Source organism: Sylvia atricapilla, chromosome 13 (assembly GCF_009819655.1).
Source record: "Sylvia atricapilla isolate bSylAtr1 chromosome 13, bSylAtr1.pri, whole genome shotgun sequence".
In the NCBI taxonomy this organism is placed as follows: domain Eukaryota; kingdom Metazoa; phylum Chordata; class Aves; order Passeriformes; family Sylviidae; genus Sylvia; species Sylvia atricapilla.
In genome coordinates, this window is record NC_089152.1 from 12,729,682 (window position 1) to 12,746,415 (window position 16,734).

The following is a 16,734-nucleotide window of genomic DNA, read 5'->3' on the forward strand; positions in this document are numbered from 1 at the left end:
GTCTCCACAAGTCTGTCTTCAGGACCAAGATTAAGCCATGGGGTGCAAGAGAAAGTCCAAACACAGCCAGAGGTTTCTCACACACAGGTAGACTGTGTAGAGAATACCTGTAGAGACAGATAGTTTGTAATTAGTAGTTTTCAGGAGAGGCTGATATATGACTTAATCAGCACAGCAAAAATTGCCAGTAGATGTCTGGCTAATTGATGTAAGCAAATTCAATTTTTTTAAATTTGTCTGGATTAAAGAAAGGTTACCTGAATGGATACAGGTAGAACTGCTAGCTCTAACAACAGGCTATGAAATATGTGTGCCAGGAATATACTGAAAAGTCTTTTCTCTTTCACTGAAATCCTAATGCAATCAGAAAAATATTATAATGTTATATTTTGTTAGTACTCGAGGTGATAATTTACAGAACATAATTATCAAAATAATTTTATGAAATATAAGTAATTCTAATTTTCCTTTAAAGTATGTTGAAGTCTTGTTAATGTCATAAGAAATGGCAATAAAGTTTGAGTGGTATGTTCTCTGATAATTGGTCATGTTTCCTTGGGCAGAACAATTCTGTAGGTGGTGAATGAGAGCAATTTTGAAATGCTCATGTTTCTCAAAACTCCGTGATTCTCCTGTAGTTTTTTTACTCTCTTGTATAAACTGCTCTGTCCTGTTTTGGGGTGAAAGCTGAAGCTATGAGCAGCTGGATATCCTGCCTTTTCTCGTTTCACAAAAATTGCACTTTTTTGTGACAGTTCAAAAATTTGAAAAACTACCTCCAGTTTTTGTCAGGTAAAGGATGGGAAGCTGCAATAATGGCTTTGTGGAAACAAAACTTTTTATAATTTAGCAAAATTTACAGGTCCTTTTCACTGCCAGGGTATTGTAATAGTATTCACCCTTGGCAGTATTATTCTTCAAGGAGGTTACATATTCAGTTATTTAAAAGGCAGAGTATTTACATTTTCTTAGTTGACACAACTCATGACATTTAAAGAGGGTGAATTAGTCAAAAAGCACTGAAGGGTAAGATTTAGATCCAGAGACGAGCCAAAGAGGCCAAGGAACTACTGGAGAAATAGTTATTTTAAAAAGCAGATGACAGGGTTTCAGGCGACACTATAATGCAGGCAGATATTTATTATTTTTCATGCTAGAAAAAGAAAAAGAGCTGCAGGTGATTAGGTCTGATTTTGTGGTGTGGCACATAGTAACAGGAAACTTTCAAATGGGAAATAAATTAGAGTTGAATATGAAATAATACAACAGTGAAACAGACTACCACTAAAACTGTAGGTTTAAGTTTCTACCTTGTAATTTATGGCTTCATTTAAAGAAGTTACCTTTTAGTTATGAGGGAGGTTGGTATTGTAGCTCAAATTTACATAGGTGCTCTAAATGGCTGAAGTTACACATTTTAGGTTGCTATTTTTCAGCAAAGCAAGTTAGAGTTTTTTTAAAATTTCTCAAACTGTGAGTTGCAAATTCTCCCAAACTATAAAAAAAAGTTTTGCAACTACAAAAGATTTTGCAAATTTTTTGTTTTGTGTGCCTCAGTTACACAAAATGATGGTGTGTGAACCATGCCGTATGGATACCATTTCTCACAAATAAGTCACCAGACTTGTAAATTCATATTGACTTTGTCACGTTTTTTCAGTATGAAAACAGTCATGCTTGAGAAGGCTGGTGCACTGAGCTATAGAAAATAAATAGATAACATTGGCCACTGTTGACTTTTTTCATTAAAAAAAAAAAATTTCCGTTACATGATATCTTTAGTCCTTTGGTCAAATATTATAATCGGTCTTGATCAATAAGATCCACATCCAGGATGTACACAGCCAGGGCTTCTCCTTCACACCTTTTGTTAAGTGCAGTGTAATTTGATACAGCCTGTTCAGTGATCTATTGTAGACAGTGACAGCTTCCCTCCAGCTCTGAGTGTTTGATTGACCTGTGGTAATACAGACAGTTCAAAAATTCTGTTCTTGGCTGTGTCTTATATATATATATTTTGGCAGCAGTTGTATTAAAAAAGAAGTCTTTTTATCAGTCATGTTTCAATGTTGATCATTGCCTAGGATGCTGGAGGGTTGTGAAGGATGTGTTACATGCCTGCAAACTAAAAAGCCATGTTCATTGAGATGATAGAATGTGCCTTTACAGCCCTAGATTCCAGTGTCAGGCCCTATAAGATAGAGCTTTCCTTAGTTCTTTTGCTTCCTGTCAGTCATACTTTCAAGTGCTTCAAAATTTTAACAAATTTATTCTGCTTGCTGATTAGGTCTGATTTTATGAATACTCACACTATGCCTTTACAGAAGTATTTATAAAAATCCATGAGTTCATTTGGGACTGCATCTGAAATCCACTTTGCTGCTGTATCTATATACAGAACTTGACTCATGCACAAAGACTGAATTATATATTGCAAGTCTATGGCCTTGCCTTAAGTGGACATAAAAGCCTATTAGCCAGTCCCCATTATTATTATATCAATTAAAGGGTAAAAAAAGAAAAAAATCCTACTTTGCAGAAAAGGAATTTCTTGTTAGAGCTGCCAGAGAGATTGATAAACAGTAAAAAGCTGTGTCTGGAAACAGATCTTTAAAATACTCACATTTAGGATTATGTTCTCTCCCACCTGTCATGGGCAGAGATTTTCCTGCCATATTCCTCCTAAAGCTAATAAGAATTTCCCTGTTCACGTCCACATATTTGACCCACACCTCTGAGTGTAGGTGTGTATAAAGTAGAAGTTAAAGCCTTGCTGCCATATAGTTGTGTTTTTGTCTTCTGGAAGGAGCTAAAGTGGGGTTTAATGTGCTGGCAATTTCTTTTTCAGACACATCCAAAACATACGTTGTTTTAAAAGTCCAAAATTTAAAAAGCACTACAATATATAGAAGAGGAAGGGAGCCTTGCTGGGAACAAGACTTCATGTTGTAAGTAAAAGGGAATTCTTATCAATTGATTTTGTTGTGTCTTTGCTGTATTTGTATAGTGTAGAACAATTTAGTGCATGTGAGGTCATGTAGCTGTCTCAGAGGTGGCACCCTTTGCGGTTCTTTGATTTCTTTTGTCCTTTTCCTGATGACTAAGTACACAGTAATGCTCTGTGGTACCCCACACAAATAAGGTGAAAATGTGTTTAATTACTTAAAATTAACGGAGATTACATACAATAAGTCACCAGAGACACCAAACCTACTTTATTGTATTGTTCATATTTACAGAACTGGTCTGCAGTGGGGAACATTCCCTGAGGAAATTACCTCTCTCTTAATATTGATTCAATGTCATGGGGGAATGATATGGCCTGGCAAACTTTGATTCTAAATTCTTGCAAAATAAGGTTGTGGCATGGTATTTTTTTGGTCAAAACCAGCTAGTAATAAAATGCACGTATCCTATAACTACAGCTAAAATAGAGTCTGGATCTGCAGCTTTTGAAGTTGGTAGGTGTTTTCCTGTTGTTCTAGCTGAAATGTCCTCATCGTTTTGTAAGATAAGACTTGAAATTTGGCTTGTTCAGTCTAGCATTTCTGCTTCTCCTGCTATTTTGTATTTTACAAGTATACTTAAAAGCCCCCACCTCTGTGTCTGCTGTAAGAAGATAATAACTTAACAATAAATTATTATTATAGATTGCTGAGCAGCTGAGATTACATTTTCAGTTTAATGATTTCTGTATTCATTCTTTACAGTGAAATCCATGCTGATGGAAAGGGCTTCATTATAGAGCTTTGGAAGAAGGGTTTGCTCTGGGATAGCATTTTAGGAGTTTTATGGATTCCTCTTGCCACTGTGGAATATGCAACAGATGTAAGTTGACTTTCTGTGGAAATATAAACACTGAGTAAAAAACCAATAAGTTTCCCGTTCTTGGACTCCACAAATACTGTAACAACCTTTGTGATTAATGTATATTTCTATGTCCTTTGCTTCAGTTGTAATATTAAGGCATAATGTATATGTGGCTCTCAAGGTGACAACTGATGTGCATCAGCCTTATACCTTGGAGAAATGGCTCAGATCCTGGGCCAGGTATAACACAGAAAGAGAGTTAGGGTTCAGCAGCACTCAGGAGCAGATAGGGAGGCAGGGATGGTTTGGTTTATTTGATTAGAGTGAAAGAATTTTAGATCAACTTCCGTGGTCTGGTTCTTCATGTTGTGACCTTGGGTAAATCTACTAAAATGGGCAAAATACTGTTCTCTTTCTCATGGGAATTGACCATTGTCTCAAAGAGGAAAACAGAAATGTGCCCTGTGGTGCCTACAGAACAAATTACCAGTGAGGACATAGGAAAGGATGAGGGGGAAATGAGGTCAATACAGGAGTTACGTACCCACCATACTCACTTGGCCACCAGAATGACCATACTTGCTTTCAGTAGGGAGTTCTTATATTATAAAATAAAGAAAAAAGGTTTCTGGGAGTGTGGAAATACTGAAGCAAACTGAAATTGCTGCAAAATTTTCTAAATTTGGAAAAGGTAAGAGGTATCTTATTCTAATAATCCACAATTCTCCCAATCATAAATATGCTTTCATATGCAGAGTGCATGGAGGCTATCTTAAAAGAAATAACTATGAATTAGAGAGGATGAATTTAATCTTTGCAAATAAAAATTGTTTGCCTTCTTTAATATTTCTAAAACATAAAGAAGCAATTGAAGAGGGGGTAAAGGTAAGAAAATCAGAGAATAAATCAGAGAATAGCAGTATCTCTCATCAGACTTTATAGCCATTTCTTTACAGGAACTAATAAATATTAATATATACATTGAACTGACATTTCAATTATTCTTTTCAAAAAATGGAAGCAGAGGAAGAAAGTAATTCCTGCTTAAATTAGAAGTTGCTCTTATCACAGCTGCCAAGCGCCATTTCAAGCCCCAGGGCAAGTTGTTCTGCTCTGCTGCCCAAGCTGTTGCTGAGTTACAACTTGCTGACACAGAGGTTGTGGCTTACTTTTAAAAACTGAAACTTTAAACAAACGAAGATGCAAGATAAGAGATTGTTTCTTAATTTCTTCAGAGCCTCTAAACCTTCATTTATAATTAGTCCTCTGTGCAGCATTCCTAGTTATTTATCCTCCTGGTATTAACCCTGCAGTTCTATTCTGGGCTTTATAACTCAGAAATAACCTACAAGGAGTGTTACTTTAGAAGTTCTTTTTTGCCTTGGTTATTAACTCGGATGCATTGCTTCACTCTTGCTAGAGTGGCAACAGTTCAAAGGGGAACTGGAAAATCTCAGTTGATAAGAATAATTTTCAATATTCATGTTTGTTTTGTCTTAATCATTTGACAACCTTAATGTCTGTTTGTCTATATTGTTGTGCAAGTGTTATATTTTGAATCTGATGACAAAGAAAACTTGAATTCCAAACTAGTACATCAACAAAAGTTGGAAAATACTAAAATGGTGTTATAAAGGAGCTCCTATTGACTTTGGGGAAACTTCATTCAGTAAAAAGTGGATAATGCTTTACATGCTGCTCAGGTAATTTCCATCACTTGTTTTTCCTAGGAAGGCCCAGGTTCCTGGTGGAGATTGCATTCTGAAGTAATAAAAAATGGAAGTGAGATTCAAGGCACAAAAACACCAACTTCTCATGAAATCTTACTAGATATCTACTTTGCATTACCATTTGGTGAGTTACAGATAAAAGTCCAGCATTCCAGCCATTCTATTAATCTCTTAATTCCTGTAATTTCACTTAAGTTCCTGAAGTACAGCAACAAATAGCAATTTTTATATATAATCCTAAATGCCTATTTATAACTGGAGCATTCTCACAATCCATACTGGTAACTTTTAGTGCTAAGTAAGAACCACAAGGAGCTGGATGAGCAGTTTCAGTAGCTAATGGTGATCCACATGTGGATTGCAGAGCTTAAGAAGGAAGCACGTCCTTCAGGGTCAGTGCTAGAGCCTGTGTGTTCCAGCTCTGCAGCACATCAGCTTCGACCAATGCACGATGTAAGTTTTAATGAAATCCAGGCCTCCACAGCATTTCTTACCTTCCTAGCAAAGGTTTTCTGCCTTTATTTCTAGTGCATATGAATATGGAAACTATTTTTATTTCTGTATTTATGAATGTAGTGTATATGAAAGTAGAAATGGAAACTGAACTTCAGATAATATGTCACCACACATTACTTGCAGATATAATACAAAGACATTGACTTTACTATATGACATGGTGTATCTCCAAATAAGGTCACAAACATAATTTAGCTTAACATTTTACACTTTTAATAATCTAACGAACTTTGTCTGAAAAGATTAATCCTAAAATTTATGCAAGAATAAAGTAAAATAAGTGAAGAAATGTGAATAAGAAACTACATGAAAAGGAGGACTAGAAGTGCTCATATTCCAAGAATATGTTCTTTCATTGTCTAATTCTTTGTTAAAATGCATTGTCTTTGATTAACCTTGGTAAATTGTTTTTGGGTGTAGTCTGCATGACTATACTCTTGTTAATACATCAGGAAGAATACGTATCTTTTCACCAAGTGACTGTGGACAATTTTAGTTTCTTATAAGCTACAACATGGCCTACCTTTTTTTTTTTATTTCTTTCTTTCTTTCTTTTTCGGTTTTTTTAACAAAAATTACTTCTTCTTTACTACTTGGCCAAAAAAATTTCAAAATATAACCTCTGCCCTAGTTGCATTCTGTTTTTTGTTTGCTGTAGTTTTTTGCTGCGTTGAATTAGCAGAATGTTTTAAGTATGTCCTTACATCATTCTCATATCTAGAAATCTAGTGTAAATCTGGTATAGAAACTCTAATTGTCTGTTTACAAGTAGTAAATTCAGATTGCTGGTAATTTCAGGCCGGTACTTGGAGAGAGTGTTGGTTTATATGTTGAGGCTTGTATTCTGATTTTGAACAAATATATTTGAAAAAGTTCCCAAGACAAGCCCTGGGACTGTAGTCATGGAGCACTGTGAAAATCCTGTAGAGGTCACTCTTAAACCATAGTTTTCTTCATTGAGGAAAGAATTCAAAAGCATTATGTCTTGGTTATTGAGAAAACCAGGATTATCATCTACCTGGGGTTTGATGAGGGCATTTTCATTGTTTATCCTATTGAATGACTTAGCTCAGCTCTGAGCACCTGAGAATCTGTCCTTGACTATTGGAATCAGTACAGCCTCTTTATTATGACAAATTACACTGGAAAAGTAGAGGACTGTAGTTGCTTTTGACAATTCCTGAAAGATGTTCATTTCAAAATGCCAGATAATGGGCAGGAATATAAGAGCCTCCCATGCTGCTTTAATAGTATGACTTCATTTCGACGTGAAATCCTGCATGTAGTAACATGGAAATGCGTTCTTATCAGTAGTTCCGTGCCTTTTCCAGAAGTATCATCTAATATCAGTTGTGGCAGCAATAAAGTTGACATTTCACTGTTGCCAGCTAAACTGAGCTCCATTAAAAGGCTGCTAAGTAAAATGAAGACCTATTAGATTTAAAATTCTGTAAGCAAAGGCACAGTAATAAAATACTGACTTTAGATAAACACTACTGTTGAGTTACAAACATTTTTCATGTCTCTAAAAGTTAAGTTATTTAAAGAGTAATCAGAGGTTTATGAAATAAGATAATTTTCCTTTAAATTTTTTAGATCTTGTAAGAGACAGCAGAAGAAAATTTAAAGGACATGTCTTATGTTTTTCCTTGAATTCAGCATTAAAGATAGGTAGCTTGCTCCTTGACATTATTATACCTTACCTAAAGAGTATAAACTAAAGGAATTAAAGACAATTTTACTGAAGTAATTTGTAATAGCTGTAATTTGGAAAATTATTGGTGTGTCTTGGGAACTAAGATGTCATTTTGCCAAGTAGCCTACTGAAAGTCAACAGAACTTTTACCTCATTAATAATTTTGGAAAATATCATGCAGAACTCAGCCTTGGTTTAAATTCAACTCATTATCATATTTTTCATATACATTAATTGGCAAATGAAGTAACAGGAACAAAGTAGCAATGACGAGATTTAACCCCAGTTTCTGCATTAGTCACCATACTAATGCACTGATACACCAAGGGATTTGCAAGTGAGAAAATTAATTGTTCTGTTAACTTGGATCAGAAATATCAGCGTCCTGAAAAATTAAAGCTCATGCATCAAAGTATAGAATTCTAAGTGCAGACCACTTTAGTTAGTGTAATAATTCACATATACTTAAAATTTAAAAGTTTGCATTAACACAGGCAGTAGGGAAACTAAATAATCCTGTTTTCCAAAGTGTTACCTTTATCTTTTGCATGTTTCACAACAGTGTTGCATTCACTTTGAGCAAAAGACATGACATAAATTTCTGACAGCTTACCTAGTGTTCGTAAACACTGTGGTGGCAAATAAATCAAAGCATCATTCCCAATCTGTAAGCAAAACATCAAAACCAGAAAAATACACGTGGGCACACAAATTCTTATCATCATGATCATCATCATGGAAGAAAATTTCCTCACAATCAGGATCAGATCTTGAACCCTTTCCACTTACTAAAGCTAATAGGATGGTTTATAGAGCAAAATGTTCTGCAGGAAATCAGTTTGTATCTCCAGTTGCAGACTTGTCACATTTCTCCCAAGAGCCTAGAACTAGGAAAAAAATCCCTCAATTCTAGGCCAATGGCATATGGAATTAAAGTAGAGTTTCCCTACATAAAGCACACACTCAAAAACCCTCATAGAGCCAAAATGCAGTCAAGCAAAAAAAAACAGATCTCAGAATGCGGTGTGTGGACCCATAAGAAATACATGGCAGGATGGTCTGGAAAATTTTATAAGATCAATTTTCTTCCTAATCCAGCAATGGGTCATTTTAAAAACCGGTCATTTCTACTGCTGTTCCTGTAATAAGTGATTTAACCATTACAATGTTTGCAAATTATTTGATAATTCCCTATTACTATAGATTTAATGAATTAAGGTAATTAATTTTATGCGTACTTCCTCTTTTAGAAGTAAAATGGGCTAAAAGATTTCTAGCAGCTTTTTCCTTCTCTACAGATACCCACCCAGATTTAGATTACAGAGGTTGGCACAGAGAGACTCCCCTCCAGCATACAAGACATTCACATCAAGATATGAATGACAGTCAGTCACCCATGGAAAGTGGGCTCAGCATACAAGAAAGCAAATTCAGGTATTTTACCTTGTCACATCAGGCATGTGATACCATTTGTTGATTTTATTTTTTCTTTACATGTCTGAATGTCAGCACGATACATACAAAATTATTTTAAGCAAGACTGTGACTAAAAGTTTCTTAAACTTGTCGAGGAATGTAGGTATTTATTAGGTTTTCTGTGTTCTTTTATGGAAAATACATGTGCACCTGTCCTGTTCTTACCACTGGGCATGTGTCTACATAGGGTTCAGCTATTCCATAGTGACTTCCTGAAAGATTAAGGAAGGAAGGGAAGCAACTCCTGACATGATTTGGGTATTGTAACTATTTTATTTCATCTGGAGAGCAGGAAAGACAATTCCATTTTTGAAGCTAATGTATTTACTAGACAGACTGCCTGCATTTTTGGAAGTTTTCCAGAAGAGAATTAATAATTTCTATCTATTTCTTTTGAACAAACAGCAACACAGTGGGGAAAAAAAGGGTGGGGGGGAGGAAGATAATTGCTGTCTTTCTGCTTCTCTGAATGTGGAAAATGATGATGCATAATGATGAAAGGGGCAAAGAATAAGATGGCAACAACAGTATTTATTTCTCTGCCATCACCTTCTGCTGAGTGAAGTTGAATGCTCAGTAGGGAGCCCAGTCAGCCTCTAAGAACACCACTCAGCAGTGGTCTCTGAGCAGGGAGAGCTTTCTCTATGTTAGAACAATCACTTCTTTTGAAAAGGCAAACTGGTGAGAAAAAAGTTGTGTCTGCTGTTCATTTTGGCTTTCATCGTAGCTGTCACAGACTGTATTACATTTCATTCATAGTGCCCTTTATCTATAGCAGTGCAGGAAAGACACTGTGGGCAGCTGACACTCCAAAAGGTGTTCTGTCTTGATGAGAAATAGAACAGGCTCTTGGGAAAGGCAGCCAGACTATTTGGTCAGGCACTTGGCTCCTATTTATCCCATATCGTGTCTTACAGCAGTGGTACTAGAAAATTAGCTCAAACATGAGGGAAAATACAATGAAAACTATTTACATTATTAAGTTATGTATTCTCTGAGGCAATAACATCTTGATGCACTGAAACGACCTTTTCATGTACTCTAAAAAAGCAAGGTCCTGGTGCATGTAACTTCTACACAAAACTAGGAAATAGACGAGTCTACAAAAAGCTCAAGCTCAGAGAGGCAGTTAGAGACTGCACATGGACAAGGTGCCACAGCATCACTTGGTGCCTGTCAGCCTTATCCTGTTTACGTTTCCTAGTCAGTCCTTGCAGGGTATTTACAGAGAAGTACAAGTGCTTCCTCAGGGTGAGAGCTGTCAGTAATGGCAGCATTCAAGAGCTGTTTCTCTATATTTTTCTAAGCACATGTCCAGTCATTAGCATATCATCTGTGCTGACGTGTCATTATCAACAGAGATCTGAGCCTCTGAGCAGCTTAAGCTAAACCAAACAAAGTTAACCCGATCTGACCATGGGATTCTCTCCTTTATCCCAAATAATTTTATTGAAATTAAATGAACTTTTATAGTACCAAATTGAGGGTCACCACTAAATTATTCTTTCTAGATGAAAAATTCTTTTATCTAATAATAGATATTTTTAAAGATTTTGAGCAGAAATATGATTGTTTTAAAACTTAAAGATAGAGATATGTATTTATTCCAAATAACTGTATTTGTACAAAAATTCTGAAAAATTAGGGAAGTGGATAAGACTATTTCTTTTAAATAACTGTATTAAACACCAAAATTAACTGGCCTGTAAATATTAAAGTATTAATATGTTCCAAATTTCTTACTCAAGTGTTTTTAGACTGATATTTATTAATCAGTTCTTTGGTTATGTACATAAGTGGTGTTTATGGTTGCTGGCTACAGGTATAGACTGATGACTAAGTGTAACTGAGTAACATTTTCCCATAAAGCAAAAACTCACTAAATCAAAATTTGAAGGATGTAGTAAATTATCAAGGGACTTCTTATTGGAGCAATATATTTTTTTTCCTGCAGCCACTAGCAAAGTTGATTTTTATGTAATATTCATTAAACTGATACTAACTAAAACAGTGATTTGTGACAGTAAAATGAATATTTATTTTCAAAGGGATAAAAGCTGAAAAGAAAACTTCAGTGTGATAATATTAGAAGTTTCTTAATACTTGAAACATTATGAGCATTAAATGGCATCTTAAAAATGTAATTAATCTTTCCTGGTTTTCCACATGGTGAACAAAGCAAACAATTGCTGAGGTCTAAATTAATTTAAGGTGGTCAGTTTACAGCCGTTTTTCCAGTAACCTGTTTCATTGTTCAAGCCTAGATAACAGAAAAGATAATAGGCATAAAATTATTTCTAAATCATGAAAATTTTCACCTCCACCTCTTGGCTACAGGTCATGAACTCCTTAAACTAAAGCCATATTTCCATGCATAGTCATTTGTTTAAACAGATAGTGTTTAAAAATAAACATTTGTTTTCTGTTGTGATCATTCAATGAGAGATTCCTCAAATTTAAATAAAGAATAGGTAAGCATAACTGATCTTCTATAATATGTTATTGTTTCATATTTGCTGCCAAAAAGAAATAAGGCCCAAAAGAAGAAAAGAAAGAGGCATTTAACAAAAGATGTCTATCACATGCAAGGCTTTTGGCTATGAACGTCCCCTGGTTCCCAGCTTTCAGAACTGGCAGATCATTTTCAAAATATGAAAAGAAGTTGACGTTGTAATTAGTGATGGGTGGTTTTGCATCTAATTGTTATTCGTAGGCTGTTCTCTAAGCTGAAGTTAGTTTAACTCATGTAACACTTGTGTGTTCCAAAGGAAAGGTAAAAGGACTGTTTGCATCAAAACCCATGAACCAAGAGACTTCCCTGAGTCTGAACTATTTTCACATATTAAAGAGCGTTCCTCTGAGCTCTCTTCTGAGCTGGACAGCTCAGAGTTGGACAGCTTTCTGCTGTTCTGCTTGAGTTACAGAAAGCAGCGTGGGTAGGAGGGTATTCAACTTTAGATGATGTTTAGTTTTGTATAATAAATAAGTAATTTAAAACTGTAAATAAATGTTGTTATTAATTTATATAATTACAGCAAGGCAGACCTTTTCTCTAGGAATCTTATGTAAAATTAAGCCCTTTGTGTACCAGCACAGTGCTGAGAGTTCATTCCACTGTACCCCAGGCTTAATTCTCATATGTCACTCAAACTCACATGCTCGTTGATGATCCTTTCTTCTCCACTGCTCTTTCCTATTTCAGTTCCACTCTCTTGCTTTTCTCAAATGTGTTTCTTTCAGATCTTCTCTGGCCTAAAACTATTGCTCTTGATTGCATTAAAAGTAGTACTTTAAAAGACTGCTTTAAAAAAAGTTTCTAAATTATTTTGAAGACTGTTACAGTAGCTCTGTAGAGCAGAGGAAGTACAAACAAAACTTAAAATTACAGATGCTAAGTCTCACACATACAGTAAATTCGAAGTTTAAAGAATTTTGGTGGGGTTTTTATGTCTCTATATCAATGAGGACTTTACAATTTCAACCCATTTAATTTGTATATTTTAAATATTTTTGAATAAAAAATGGAAAAGAAGACAAATTAACAGTTAACAGTATAGAGAGAAAATATTGTACTTGGAAGGGATTGAGGAAAAGGACACTGAGATAACTGAGAAACGTTTAGGGAATTGAAGATTGTGTCAGGAAAAAAATGCAATGAATTACGTATAAAATTGTTAGGAAATGTAGTATGGAACCAAACATTTATTTTGCAAGGCAATTTGCAGTTTAGAACAAGTGATGGTGAGCTGATGTGACATGTTGATGTACATTTTCTTTCCTAAAGTTATCCCAAATAGATTTTGGTAAGTTATTTTTGTTTGACTGGTTTTGAAGTTTAATGCTTTAATTCACATCCTGAAGTTCTCAATAGAATCTATTTAAATTTTTTTAGTAACTATGAAATATGCACCTATGAATCTAATCTTTGTGGCACTTCTGAAAGCCGGAATCTTCATACCTAGCTGGGTTTGTGCAAATGTGCAGGGTTAAGGGCTGAGGTAAGTGAGGATGAGCTGCTGCTCCCCAAGGGAGGGACAGTGAGGCAGGATAACACAGCAAGCAGGGCAGGGCCAGGGCAGCCAGTGCCCCAGCCCAGTACCCCAGGGAAGGCTGGGAATGGCAGAAAGGGTCAAACAACTGTGCACAAGCCTGTGTTGATGGAACAGCTCCGAGGCCAAACTGACAACTCCCGAGCTCAGGGCCAGGGCCAGTGGTGCCGTCAGGGCAGGGCACAGCAGCGAGCACCAGGCAGGTCCATAACAGCACAGCAGGGTCACACTCAGGCCTGGCAGTGACTGGGGTCCTGCTCAGTGGGTACATAGGCAGAGCTCTGCTTGAGCCATATCCCAGTCTAGGAATGAGACAATCTTGGGAAAAATTCCAGTAGAGGAGCCGCAGTATCTAGCTCTAGCACAAAAGATACTGCTGTATGTATGAAAGGACCTACAAAACCCAATTATAAAATAGATTACACATTAAAATAAAATGCAAATATCTTAGTCACATAGCAGAGCTTACTCTTGGTTTCTTTCCATCTCTATCCCCACCATTCTATGCTGCTTCACTTCTTCCAGTACTCAGATGTTAAAAGTTTCTTTACCTTCAGTCTTTTCACAATTGTCTGTTTTGTCTGTGGTCATTGGGAGTGTTCTGATGATTTTTTTGGATCCTGATATGAACTAATACTGAGCTTTAATTTTCTCCCTTACTAATATTCATATTGTTTATTATGGTGACAACTTTTCATAATAAATAAGAAATCATAATGACTATCCCTGAGATTCTGTGTAATGTAATATCATTCATGATAAATTCTTTAGGCTTGAAAGGAACAGGAAAGGCTTTTGAAGTTTTCTTTTACCTAGATTAATTGAGTTCTATGCCTTCGTAGAGGTTTCTGATATCATGTAACTGTATTAAGTCTACTACTGTTACACAGTTATCTTATCTTGAGTTCCCAAAAGGTTTACTTGTTATAAAGGTTAACACATTTTACTTAGACTTTACATAATAGTAAATTTTTAAGGTAATCTTGTTGGCTTCTGGGAACTAGTTGATCTAATTAACACTTATAGCTGTGTGTAAAAGATTGAAAAGATTCAATCTCTGTTCAAGTATTCCCTTGAAACTACAAGCAAATTTATTCATTTACAGAAAAGCTAAAATAGTCATCAGGTATCAGTTCTGATATATTCAGAATTTCATACAGAAATTCTCTTTTTCTGTATGACTTGATCTCTAAAAGCAAGAGCCATTTCAGGTGGGGGCATAAGAACTCTACGTAAAGAGCTACAAAACAGGAAAAAAGAGAGTTGCCATGGGAGAAGCAGCAAATGTTTATGAAATGTTTGATCGGGCTCCTAGTGCTGTGTCATATTTCATCTATACCCTGCTACCCTGAAAGATACCATTATATTCAGAAGCAGGGTAAACTTCACTGGAATTAGTTTACTGTACTTGCATAGCAATTAATTTTGTTTGTTTACTGCATGCATATTCAATCAAATACTTTTATAATACTGATTTTGATGGCTTTTTAATAAAATTGAAAGATTTTAAGATTGAAAGATAGGCATTGGTTATGAATAAATAGAGAGATTCTGTAAGAGAAAATTGAGTTTAGTTGATTGAAGAAATATGTCTTACCAGTATATATTTGGGAAAAAGAATAATTTTTATTTTCTGAGTTGGGCATATTAGAAGAAAAAAATCCGTTTTAATGATACAGCACTGAAATAAGTGAGAAATTGGCGACTAAAAAATAGCTGCATTGTGGCAAATCCAGGCAAAATCTGGAGAAACTCATAAAGTTTCCCTAAGTGTCAGATAGACATTGTTTGATTTCTGGGAACAATCCAAGATGACACTTTGACAGATTCAAGATTGATTAAAAACTGCAACTTCACTGGACAGCAGAACAATGTCTTGATAATGTCTTATTCACATCAACATGTGTTTCCTTGTGTCACCTGTCTCCTGCCATAGCCTTTGGTCTTGTCAATCAGCTTCTGTCCTAATTGCATGTTCCTTTTGTGCAGATAAACATCTTTCAGTATGGAAATCATTAATGAAGCTACTGCAGCACTGAGGAGATAATGTATCTTGTGGGTGTTTCTCAGGTAGCAGCATTACCTTGTAATATTTTTATATCCATCAGAAAAAACCTGGAAGTTATTTTGTAAAATGTAGGTTTACTGTCTTAGCAGGCCTTAAAAAAATAGAATCTTTCTTCAAAGCAGCTGTTCTATGGCAATGTAGGGGAACATATGAGCTTAATACTGGCACTATGTTAAGTGACAAGGTCAGTATCACAAGCTGTAGTTTTGATAGATCTGAATGACAGTTTACAATAGGTCCGAGAGGTAAGAATTGCGATTTTAAAAGTATAGGTATGGATTGCTGTACATCTCTGTTTGCATACTTTTTAGCTCCAGGCCTGCAGTTGTGGTGGTTCTTTAGAACAAGGTTTAATAAAATTGAATAAATTCCTCCGGCATAATGAAAACAGGATGCCACCCAATCAACAGGGTGCCACCCAATCTTGAAAAGCAAACCTTTCAAGAAAGGGACATATTAATGTTTGAGAATAATAGTTCATCAGATAACAAGAAAATACCACAGTGTTGAATCCAAAATGTCTCTATTTTGAAATCTAAACATTTGAAGTGGCCTAAAATACAGAAGTTTAAATAGTTATTGTTTCCTTTTCCTAGTACTCATTCTCAGCTACACTGAAGAATTCGCCATTTCTCTATCTGTGATGAAAAAAAAATTTTTTTGGTCACATTGTAAGTCAGAACACTAAAATAACATTACTGGAAAGCAATTGTTAAAGCAAGAGACAGCGACATGCCATCAATAATCATACTATGATCAGACTTCAGACCTATCTGAGGAGTCAAAAGACACAAGGGAGAGGAAGGTACTTTCCGTGCACCAAAGAGTTGATTGTGCCCAGGAAGGGGAGTGGTGGTCAGGCTGCAGTAATTGATGGCTTATCTTTAGCAGCTGTGCAGACTTGGCTCAGGAGTATTTCTAAAACCAAGCAGGGACAGACCTCTTTTCACTAAGACAGCAAATCAACATCAATATGAATCATGTCTATGAAAATCTTGTGAAGAACTAGAGGAAAATTTTGAAGTGGGAAAAAGACATGAGTTCTGTTATGAGGATAAATGTGCAGCTTCAGACTTTATTCATTTGCTCTATAGGTGAGTCAAAAAGTGTAGCTCATAAAAGACTTAAGTTCTTAATGATTAGGTAAGTTAAAAAGTGCTGGAGGAAAAACTGAACTAAAGCAGATATGTAAGCATATTTTAGTTTGTGCTCATGCATTGCTAAATTTTTGCATCTTAATAGCTAGAAAACAGAGGTTATTTCTGTACTATATGTTTTAGGCACTTAAGGTTATCTCTAAGAAATCAGAAAATATTATTTCATTACTGTACTAATGTTCTCAAAATACAGGCTGATAAAATTTAGTACCTTGTCCAAAGAAACTAGGAA

At 35.5% G+C, this 16,734-nt stretch overlaps 1 protein-coding gene across 1 annotated transcript in view; it reads left to right on the top strand.

The window, feature by feature from the left end:
• LOC136367086 (protein unc-13 homolog A-like) overlaps nt 1-16,734 on the top strand; it is a 42,534-nt gene that overhangs the window by 1,858 nt on the left and 23,942 nt on the right. Inside the window, exons 3-6 of the mRNA XM_066328462.1 lie at nt 2,849-2,948; nt 3,711-3,828; nt 5,541-5,664; nt 9,051-9,186. Coding sequence (XP_066184559.1) covers nt 2,849-2,948; nt 3,711-3,828; nt 5,541-5,664; nt 9,051-9,186 — 478 coding nt within the window. The remainder of the gene's footprint in view (nt 1-2,848; nt 2,949-3,710; nt 3,829-5,540; nt 5,665-9,050; nt 9,187-16,734) is intronic.